General features: G+C 57.9%; 1 protein-coding gene across 1 annotated transcript; it reads right to left on the minus strand.

Moving 5' to 3' along the window:
- Positions 1–98: 98 nt before the first annotated feature.
- LOC141420291 (ankyrin repeat and LEM domain-containing protein 1-like) lies at positions 99–10,735 on the minus strand. The gene is made up of 15 exons (XM_074064570.1): positions 10,666–10,735; positions 10,192–10,339; positions 9,668–9,969; positions 9,084–9,139; positions 7,097–7,266; positions 6,754–6,897; positions 4,872–5,153; positions 4,645–4,797; positions 4,248–4,353; positions 4,049–4,157; positions 3,060–3,791; positions 2,806–2,983; positions 2,287–2,446; positions 2,054–2,183; positions 99–1,803 (listed from the first exon to the last, which is right to left on the minus strand). Exons 1-15 carry the CDS (start codon positions 10,733–10,735, stop codon positions 1,631–1,633), a joined length of 2,913 nt encoding a protein of 970 aa, XP_073920671.1. The 3' UTR covers positions 99–1,630.
- Between the last annotated feature and the right edge of the window lie 48 nt (positions 10,736–10,783).

The following is a 10,783-nucleotide window of genomic DNA, read 5'->3' on the forward strand; positions in this document are numbered from 1 at the left end:
GCAAGGTGAGAGTGGCGCTGCAACGACTGAGCAGCTACTGTACGCCGGGCCACACACCTGCTGCCGAATCGGTCTTACCCCACCACACCCACCCAGTCAGTACCTCTATGGCATCTTACCCTTTGACGTGCATATGGTCCCTTGTCACGACTTACTGAAACCACAAACTCTTTCCTTTTATGTCTGGCGGAGCAATTTCCCTGCCCTGGGTCTTGCTCCAGTGCCTTTGATCCTTATTCTCAGGCTTGTCCAGGTCTATCTGTGCATGGTGGGATCTGAGGCAGAAGGCATTGTTGCCTCCGTTCTGAAACTTCTGTCCTGTTCCCACTGGTCGCACCTAGGCTCAACCCTGTCCTCTGCAACACTGTGGAAACTTTTTGACTGACACACTGCGGGAGGCCAGGGCTACTGATCAACACCCTAGAATGCGCAGGACTGTCCCGACGGCAAAGAGCAGTCAGCCCCAAATGTCATTATAGCCTAGACTGAGAAACCCTGTTGGACAAAGCCCATCTGTTGGGGTCTTTGGCTGTTTTCCAGGTTACTGCATGCTATTTTAGTTTTTTGGCTTTATCAGACTGGCCATTCTGGGAAACTGCTCCTGTACCCAGCAGGACACGAAGCTCAGAAAGATTTCCAGTGCTCGGGTGTAAGCTCAGGCTGAGCCCACTCCAGACACTATGTCCCTAAAGATAAGACCAGCAATTTCCAACCTCTGCCCTCTGTGGCATCTGCATCGTTGAACCACGATGAAGGGCAGGTCAGGAAGCCAAAGGGGCAGCACATCTCCTGTCACTGAGCCCACCAGATCCTGAAGAAACAACTTCTGGAAACTTAAAGGACCCACACATACGCTCCCCAAAAGACAGCCAGCCTCACAGCGGCAAGGACTCCAGAATGGCAGCTTGACATTTACTGAAGCTCTCTGCATATGCAAATGGCCTGGAGTTGCAAGCATTGCTGGGAACTTGGGGTTATCAGTCCCAGCGGATACTGGAAGCAGTGGGTCTGAGGCGATGTTGCATAGGCTCCCAAGGAGCGCTGGTTTCTCACTCCCGCAGCTGAGGACCACTGCTTGCCACATCTCACCACCTCGTTGGCCCCTTGAGAGCCTGCCCGCCTCCCCTCCCCCAGTTTCTGGGCTCTGTGCCGGGCTGATTCACACTTTACCTGCACGAGGTCATCTGATCTCTACCACAATGACCACCTAAGTAGGGCGTCACCTTGCACAGCAGAAGAAATGGAGTCTCAGTTGGGTAAATGGCAGAAGCAAGGTCGTGCAGCTGAGGCAGCAAAATTGGCAACAGACCCAGGCAACTGAGGAAGCCCCTTGTCCATCCTGCCATGTGGGTCCCCTGTGCCTGGGAGGTAAAAGTGGACTCTGTCCACACAGACAGGAGCCCTGAGTGTTCCTAAGTGCCTTCCAGTTCTGCACATGTCACAAAGCTGTCCCTCAGTCCGAGGGGGTCATCTGTCCTGGTGCTGCATGTGTGCACGAAGGCACACACGTGTACACACGTGAACACATACCCCGTCTTCTGAAGCCAGAGATGGGATGTTCTCAGCACTGGGCAGCTGGGGATTCAAACACAGTGATCTCTACCCACACTGGGAGCCAAGTTCCCAGCACTCAGCCATGGGCCTGGATGTCCTGAGGCCGCAACTCTCGTTCACCCTCGGCCAGGAAGACGAGGAGGGCGCGATGCAGTAGGTGTACTCCCAAGCGCTGGCGCCGAGCAGGTGACCAGCTGGCCACCACTCCATAGTAGTGCCCTTGTTTCTGGTTGGTTAGTGTCTGGATCCCTGCAGAGACAGGAAGTGTGGTCACAGGGGCAGCCTTAGGGTACCCTCCGCCAACAAAGTGACAGCAAACCTATTGCAGATTGCCCTCGAGGGTAAACAAACGGAGCAAAATATGTGCACCTGCAAAAACACAGGTGGTACTCAATAATTGCTCATTGAGTGAATGAACAGCCCTGAAAGGGAATGGGTGGGGGAGCTGGCAGATCAAATGTGCTTCATGTGACCCCAACCACACAAGCTAGGTACTCACCTAGGGCATCCATGAGACACGCCTCCCTCGTGTAAGCCTCCACGGCCACCACATGCCGGAAGCAATGCAGGGAGACAACACCACGGCCACTGTCCCAGATGTCCAAGATCTGGCGTACCTTGGGGCAGGCCTGGGGGGCAGGGCAGGTTCAGGGTTTGGTCTTCAAGCCCCTCCTACCTATACCCACCCACAGCCTGTCTGCCACTCCCGGAATCTGATCCCTGTCCACATACCTGTTTTCCTGGCCGCCCACGGTAGCCAAGGGCCTCACAGAGGTGGACATTTGGCCGGGCACGTGTCCCCTTGCCCACGTAGAAGATGGCCTGAACAAAAGTCTGAAGGCGCTTGGCTGGGGTCAGGGAGAAGGATCGGGCTGGCAGGTCCTGAGTCTCCCTGGGTGACAGGGTAATTCAGAGATGGAAAAGGGACCAAGGTCTCAGAGACAGCCCTCAGGGCCTTCTGAACCCACATGTGGTGACCCACCCCTTACAGGACCAGACAAGGGTAGCTGTTCCCTAAAAGTACTATGCAGCTTGAATTGGGCCCAATGCCTTTTATCAAGAAGGTGATGACAAGAAAGGGCCAGTCTACTTACCTAAGTAGAACTAGTCCCCATTTTTCTCTTTTCTTCTTCTGCCATGCTGGGGATGGAACTCACGGCCTCCTGTGCTAGGTAATTGCTTTGCCACTGAGCTATACCCCGGCCCCAATCCCCAAATCTTCTCATGTCTGAGTCTGTGCCACCCCCTTACCTGGGGTCCAGCAGCAGATACGTGAAGCTTGATTTCACGGTCCCTTCCCGCCACCTCTTCCCGGGATTCGGCCTCTCAAACTGCTGGGCCAGAGCGTCTTCATCGGCCTGGGCGTCTGGGATTCGGCCGGTCAGCAGGGCCTTGGCCAGTTCTGGGCTGTGTCCTGAAAAGTCTGGGCCTGGGAGGGGACACTGAGTCAAGGTGGACCGACAGGTGGCATCTCCCAAGAGGCCGGATGCCCGAGAGGGACTAACCAGGGGCAGTCTGGGCTTCTTCCAGCCGGCGGAGGTAATACGGCCGAGTGAAGGGTGTGATGGGGCCAGGACTCTGGCCCAGTGCTCGGAGTCCCCGCAGCAGCTCCAGGTCCGACATGGCGGGGTTTGGCAGATATTGGCAAGAGAGAACAGAGTCCCCATTCCCTGTGATGCTTGCCTCGTCCTCCGTCAGCCAGAGGGCGTCCACATCACTATGGAAAGACGTCTGATCTTCTGGCAGGTTGTAGAATTCAGGGGCTCCGGGTGGTGGTCCCTGCTGGGGGCTATGGGATGGAAATGAGGGGGAAGGCAGGAGGCCAGCAGCGTCTGGGGAGGTCAGGGTCAGAGCCTGTAGACGGATATTCAGTTCTGTATCCCTGTCCGCCATCCTGGCTCCATGGCACAGCGCCAGGGCACCCACAGCACTTGGTATGTTCTCAGGAAGACAGTCACCAAGTGATTCGTGTCTTGTCTGGGGCAAGGGCCTGCCCCAGGCTGAAGTTCTGTCCAGGTCTGTGTCGGCTCCAGAAACCTCAACTGAGGTGACAAAGGAAGCATCGGAACTGCAGTCCCCGCACCCATTGGGGACCTCTGAACTTCCGTCCTGGTCGCCAACCTCAAGGGGTACAGGGAGGCTGGGGGCTCCGGGGTCAACCTCTAGGTCCGTGTCCCTGCCCAGTTGGGTCTGGAGTGCACTGGAGTCCGCAGTCACGCAAGGTCGTTCAGAGGTGCCTGGACATGGAGGGCAGAATAGGGTCGGAGAGGAAAGGTGGCGAGAGTGAGAATGCATTGGATCCCACAGTGAGATTGGTGTTGTCGAGAGAAGGGAGAAAGCAGCCAGAGACAGTGGACATGAGACAGCCCGCGGGTGACGGTGCCAAGGACCATCAGGAACAGCTGTGGCCCAGGGGCGGGAGAAAAGGGAGGCCAGAGAGACACTCCCAGCTGGCCGGAGCTCGGGGTCCCCACGCCGCACAAACCCTACTCACCGCGAGGCTCATTCTCGGGGATCCCGGTGCGCGCGTGGAAGTCCCGCAGGACGCGCACGCAGTCGCGGTGTCCCTGCCGCAGCGCCAGGTCCAGGGCCCGGAGTCCGTCCTGCGGGCGCGCGGTCAGCAGGGGGCGCCCTCGCCCGCCCCTCCCCTCCTCCGCCTGCGCCGCCCGGTCGTCGCCGCAGGGTCCCTTTACCTGGTCGCGCAGCGCGGGGTCCGCTCCGTGGCTCAGCAGGAGCTCCAGGCTGCGGCGACAGCCCCAGGCGGCCGCCACGTGCAGAGGCGTCAGCGCCTCGGCCGATCTGGGGCGGGCACACGAGGGTCTCTGCAGGGTCCGCCTCCCGGCAGGGACCGTCGTCTCTGCTGCGGGGACCCAGCCCCGGCTCTCGGCCTCGAGGTGAGGCCTCCCCCTCGGAGGGTCCGAGGGTCCGACCGTGCGCCCTGGACCCTCAAGCTTTCAACCCATCTCCAACCCTCGTCCCCCCTGGGTCCAGCGTAACGTCGCCCCCGCCCCGCGCCACGGTTGCAGGCGTCTCGCTCGATCCTGGTCCCCGCCCCGGGAGACCACGCCCCGGGCCTAGGCGCCACCTCACCGCACGTTGGGGTCCCCGCCTCCGCGCAGTAGGACCCCAAGGCAACGCAGGCCGCGCGGGTCGCGGGCTCCCGCCGCCAAGTGCACGGCCGCCGCGCCGTCTGCCAGCACCAAGTTGGGGTCCGCGCCGCGCTGCAGCAGCTCCTCCACCGCCCTGCGGACAGCGGGTCAGAGGGGACCCGACTCCCGCCCCCGCACCCCCACCCCCGCCTCGGGCCCCGCCCTCACCGCGGCTCCTCCTCCCGCAGCGCCCCCCGCAGCCGCCGGGCCAGGCCCGCCGCGCCCATGTCCCGCGGGCTTCCAACTTCCCGCCGCGCCTGCTGCGCACGCGTCGCCCCGCCCCGCCCCGCAGGCCACACCCGGAGCCCGAGCGGCCGTCTGTACCCGCCGCTCCCGCTCGGTGGCCCTGGGGACGCCGACAAGTGCCTGGATGATGTCATCGAAACCGGAGAAATGTGGACGCCCTGCCGCAGAGGCGATGGGGACAGGGCCGGGGGCGCCGCGCACGCTCTGCGGGGACCGGGGAGGCTTCAGTTTCCAGCCCCCGAACCCACAGGCCTGCGTCGCGGGTTTCACCCCAACACAGCTGGGAGTCCCGTTCTTTGGAGGGGTGGTTTTTTGCGGGCCTCAGTTTCCACATCTGCACAGTAGGAGAGTAAGTCTAACAGCAAGGCTGGAACGAGCGTTTCCGCACGAAGGCCGACACACGTCAGACGCCTCATTTATGCTCACGAGCAAAACAAATGGCAGACAAAGCCTCGCCTCTCAGGAAACGAGAAAACGCAGCTGCTGACCGTCATTACTGCTATTCCGGAAGCTGTTCAGTGGTGGCCTTTGTGTGTGCCGCACGCAGCGTTTTTTTCTTTCCTTTTTTTGCGGTGCTGGGGTTTGAACTCAGGGCCTTCACCAGCCCTTTCTGTGATGGGTTTTCAAGATAGTGTCTTGCGAACTAGTTGCTTCTGCTGGCCTCCATCTCTGCCTCCTGAGTAGCTGGGATTACAGATGTGAGCCGTCGGCGCCCAGGACCCCAGCATTTTCTCACAGAGCTGCCCATCTTCCAGCGACAAGGCCAATGCTGGCCTGGCCAGAGCCTCCCGGAACCCTGGACGGTGGCTGACCACGGGGCTCAGACAGGTCCATTCCCATTTGTGCTGACACCATCACTGTAGCTGGTTGGGGCTTAGGGCGTGGTCACAGCCATCTCCCCCCTTTCCGTGGGAGCTGCTCTCCCCAGTGGCAGTGTTGCCTGCACTCCTGGATACAGCCAAGCCTGAAGCTGCACTTTGGCTGCTTCTCCACAGAAGAGGGGCCCTTCACCCTCTCCTTTGCTCAGTAATTGGGTTTTTTGACACTTGCAACAGAATGATTCCAATCCACACAAAATGATTTATTGAGCATCTGGATTAGGGATTCTCACATTTTATTTTGATGACAAAAGTCACAGGGAGGAACAAGTAGGCCTGGGAAACACTGGGTGGGAGGTGAGTGCCCAGAGCTCCTGGAACCCCTGGGGGTCCCACAGTTCAGCTCGACAACTAGCACTGTAGACGAGGGTCCCTTGTACCAGGAGGCTGGCAGTTTGATGTCCTCCTCCAGCAGGCTGTGGGTGGTTCACACGCAGTCCTGCAACCCCAGGGCCAGCCCAGCAGCACCAGCTCACACAGGTAGCTGGCAATCCTAGTATACAGCTACGCATGAGGCAAACATATCCTGATGGGGGTGGGGACAGCGAGGGGCTATTCAGGTGGGTTAGTAACCCTAACAGGCCCCCATGCCTGGAAGACTTCTCAGAGGAAGGGATATCTGGGTGGCTCCTGAAGGGTGAAGAGGAGTTTGCCCAGAAAATATTCATGCTCTCAGCCAAATCTCCCTGACATCCTAGTCAGCTACCCCAAGTATTCTCTGCGTTGGCCCTCTAGGACCCCACAGTGTGGGACTGTTGGATGCGTACACATCTCTGACCCCCATGCTGGTTTTTCCTGAGAAGCAGAGATGTTTTCCCAGAGGAGGGACTTTTGATTTGGGCATTGAGGTCTGAATAGGAGGTGGTCTCAACTATCCCTGCTCACAGATAAACTGAGTCTTAAACAAGTGGCATCTTGAGGCCCACAGTTTGCCCAGGGCTGGGGTATGAAGGGGTAGCAGAGCCTGGAACAGCAAGGAGGGTACGGTGCTCTGGGCAGAGGGCACAGCATTGGCAAAGGCAGGAAGAGAGAATAGCAGGGTGTCAGGGATGAGGTGGCCAGGGCCCGACCTGCAGGACACGGTGAATGAGTGTGTGGGTGACCCAGCTGGACCAGGACTCCAGGGGTGACCAAGGAGGTGGAGCTCCCAGGCCCAGAGGTGGTGCAAGCCCCACAGCCGCTTTTGAGCTTCTGAGACTTCTCACTCCCTACCTTCCTCATCTCCTCATGGCACCTGGGCATTTTCTGCACCTGTGGGGCTTGACTCACCTCTGGCCCGACCCCAGCTTCTGCCCCAGACTCCTGGACCTACTGAGGCAGGTGCCTCCAGGCACCCCATCCTCTGGGTTGTCTGATTGCCATCCCGAGGGCTGCACGGATGGTATGGACCACACGTGGAGGCAGAAATGGTCTGCACACTCTGGGATGGGCAGCTCTGTCTTCAGGTGAGGGAATGACCAGAGCACACTCTGGGGGTCTGCCCGCCCAGCACCTCTGCCCCACCTGGCCAATCCAAGTTCACTGCAGCCTCAATGCCCTGGCTTTGTTCATTGCTGGCCTGAGCTGGACCTGCTGAGTTGTGGGCATGATTCACCCGGCCTGGATCCCTTAAACAGGGAACCTCCCCTCCATTGCAGCTGGATCCCACAGGAGAGGGTGCCATGCAGACAGAGTCCTTCATATGCAAAAAGCAAAGCTGATCACCACCAAGAAATAAGGCCACGCCTTCTGCCCCAAAAGGAAATGGCACCCGCCCAGATGGAGAAGTCGAGAAGGAAAGGTAAAAGGCTTAGAAATGTGAAAAGAGAGGGTCAAAGGAAAGGAAAGCACACAGGCCGGGTGCAGCTCAGGGGCAAAGCACTGGCCTCGCATGTGTGAGACCCTGGTTCCATGCCAGCATCACAGCAGGAAAAATAAAGAAGAATCTACTTCATGACGTGGAAATGACACAAAATTCTAATTTCAGTGTCCCTAAATGAAGTTTTACTGGCACACGCCATGCCCACTCACCCCAGAACTGAATGGGTCTGACAGAGACACCTTGACCGTCTGTCCCTGCTTCGCTCTACAGGGCTGGGATGGAGCCCAGGGCCTCGGCAGGTTAGGCGAGAGTCCAACCACAGTGATGTGCCTCGAGGGGCCTCCCATGTGTTGGAGACGTTAAGGAGGCCAGGGTCAGAGCGCAGGTGGCTTCCCTGACCCTGGAAGAGCCTGGCACCCTGAAGACAGGCTGTGTGACCCTGAGCAACTAGCTTGTCCTCTCTGAGCCTCAGGTTCCTTTTGGCACAGATGAGAAAATAGGGTGCTGACACTGGACCTCTGGAGACCCTGTCCCTCATGGCGGGCCACTCCTCAGAAGGACAGAGCTGTGGGTGCATCTGTTCTCTTCCCACGCTCACCATGTTCTCGTTCTAATTCAGAAATCATTTCCTATGTCAGTTTTGGGTCATAAGTGAACCTTAATGCTCAAGTTAGCACAAAATATGCTGTGTGCAGGTAGAGAGGGCTGTGGTGGAAATTGTGACTTTTCAGCCTTACATTGCCATTTATTGAGCACCAAGTCTATGCTTGCTTCTGCATGAAGCAGAAGTCCCCACGTGGATGCCTTCTGGACACTGAAGTCCAAAGCACCTGCTTTAGTGTCTGTAACACAGAGGTGTCCTCTGCAGCTTGGGAACCCGCATCAGAAATGCTTGCAACCAGAAGGGTTCAGGATTTTTTCTTTTGGATTTTTGGGTTCTTTGCATCTTCATAATCACCTCGTATGCATCAGTTTATATGATGCTCACTTCATTTGGTATTCTTCATGCACATGTATTTTGTTTTGTCATGCTGGTGCGGAAGGCAGCACCCTGCCCGTGTCCTATGCCTGGGTCATTTGCTTTTGTTTTTGTTTGAGACAGAGCCTGCTACACAGCCCAGGCTGGCTTCAATCCTGCAATCCTTTTGCCTCCTGAGTGCTGAGATTACAGGTGTGCGGCACACATGCAGTGGTGACTGTTTTGACTGTGACCTGTTCCATGAAGTCGGGTGTGTAATCTACCTGTGCCATGCTAGTGCTCAAACATTTTGGATTTTGAGCCTGGTGTGGTGGTGCATGCCTGATCCCAGTACTCAGGAGGCTGAGAAAGGAGGATTGTGAGCTGAGGCCAGCTAAACTAAGAGAAACCTTGTCTGAAAACACACAGTAGTAAAAGGATTTGGAGCATTGTGGGTCAGGGTGCTCACCCTGCTCTTTACCTCCACACTGCCTCACGTGCTGCAGGCGGCAGCAGAGGCTCAGAAGAGCGAGTGTGCCCACAACACAGCCTCCTGCCCGGATAACGGGGAGCTAGGGTGGAGCTGGACGCCATCTCCAGGCTGGAGCATCAGTGGCAGAGCTCCCGGGGTCAGAGTTGGGGGCTCAGGGCTCAGTCGTTTACCATGACCAGCGCAGACTCATGGCTCTTGTCGATTTTAGGGCTGATCATCTTTAGGGAGGCACAGAGTTGGGGGTGAGGAGCAAGCCAGGCAGCAGGAAGGTGGTGAACCCTACCCCAATCTGGACCTGCTGACCTCTGACCTCCTGCTGTTCCCGAATGGGTCTCTCTGTTGGGCCTGGGACTCCCAGTCCCCATGGAGGCTCCTTGCTCTTCCATGGTGGCCACCAGTGACAGTGAGAGGAAGGAAGCCACATTTTTGTTGTTGTTGACACAGGGTCCGACTATCTTACCCAGGCTGGCCACCGGCTACTGGGCTCAAGCCGTCTCCCCACCGCAGTGTCCCTGTAGCTGGGCCGGGCCCTGGATCCTCATGTTTAGCAACCCCCAGGTCCCCTAGGACCAGGTCCACACCTGCCACCTGTCTCCAGCGCGGGGGCTTTGGGCGCAGCCAGGCCTGGCTTCTCAGTCTCCCTGTGACGCGGGCGGGCCGTGACGTGACGGACTGTGACGTTGGCGGGCCGTGACGTGGGCTGTGACGTCACAGCCCACGCACTTGCAGCAGAGCCTTGAGGCCACAGCAGGGTGAAATCCTGTCTCTCCGACCCTGCCAGGCTGACGGACAGCTGAGCCCGCGTCCTCACATCACCACTGGTGACAGCTTCAGCAGCAGGAACTGGGTGGCAAAGGGCACCTCGGCTCAATCCCAAGGCGGGGGCATTGCTAGCCAGAACGGGACCTAATTTGGAGTCTGGGTCTAAGCTGTGTTCAAGGTCAGCATTGTGAGGCCATCATAAGAGCTAGGCTGGGCGGCGGGCCTGTCCTCCCAGCGGTGCGTGAGGCGTACATGGGACGACTGCGATTCTGGGCTCGGCAGGTCAACCCAAGCGCACTCACCGCAGCCTCAGGGATGGAAGCTCCCCCAGGAAGCCGTCCACCTGTCACCCGGAAGTAGTGCGGCGCAGCCCCGACGCCTCCCGGGAAACGTAGTCTAGCGGCTTGCAGAGGTCGGCGCTACGAACCCGAGGACACGACTTGAAGCTGATAGGCTGATGCTGTGACGGGCGTGGAGTTAGTGTGTGTCTCAGCTCTCCTGTGCATCAGGACTGTCATGCGTGACGTAACTGACAGCCGTGCCATAATTCCCATGCGTGTCAAAAATGTCAGGCATGTGAAACTGTCATGTGTGCCACCAGTCTTCATGTATGTCAAAAATGTATTGAGCTTCGTTGTCATGCACGTGGAAAATGGCATGCATGTCCTGCGTGTCATAACGGCCAAAATGCCATCATTGTCATGCGTGCTGTGAATGTCTGATCCTCATGGCTGTCATACATGTTGTAAATGTCATGTGTCACGACTGTCGTGCCTCGTCATTTGTCATGCCCGCATGAAAGTAATACATGTAGTGATTCTCACTAGCGCCGTAGTTGTCATGCACGTCATAATTGCCATGCGTGTCGTACCAGTCACGATTGTAACACGTCATAAGTGTGTATCAGAAATGCCACGCATCCCATAACTTGCATACGTGCCA

The sequence above is a fragment of the Castor canadensis genome, unplaced genomic scaffold (genome assembly GCF_047511655.1).
Source record: "Castor canadensis unplaced genomic scaffold, mCasCan1.hap1v2 HAP1_SCAFFOLD_88, whole genome shotgun sequence".
NCBI classification, from domain to species: Eukaryota; Metazoa; Chordata; class Mammalia; order Rodentia; family Castoridae; genus Castor; species Castor canadensis.

Bases quoted from the DNA above. Each gene is read 5' to 3' on its own strand.
- LOC141420291 (XM_074064570.1), bottom strand. From the start codon at position 10,735: ATGACGTGTTACAATCGTGACTGGTACGACACGCATGGCAATTATGAC. The intron at 6,898-7,096 runs GTGAGTCAAGCC...CGTGTCCTGCAG, and splicing joins AAGCTGGGGTCGGGCCAGAG to GTCGGGCCCTGGCCACCTCA. The intron at 2,984-3,059 runs GTTAGTCCCTCT...GTCCCCTCCCAG, and splicing joins AGAAGCCCAGACTGCCCCTG to GCCCAGACTTTTCAGGACAC.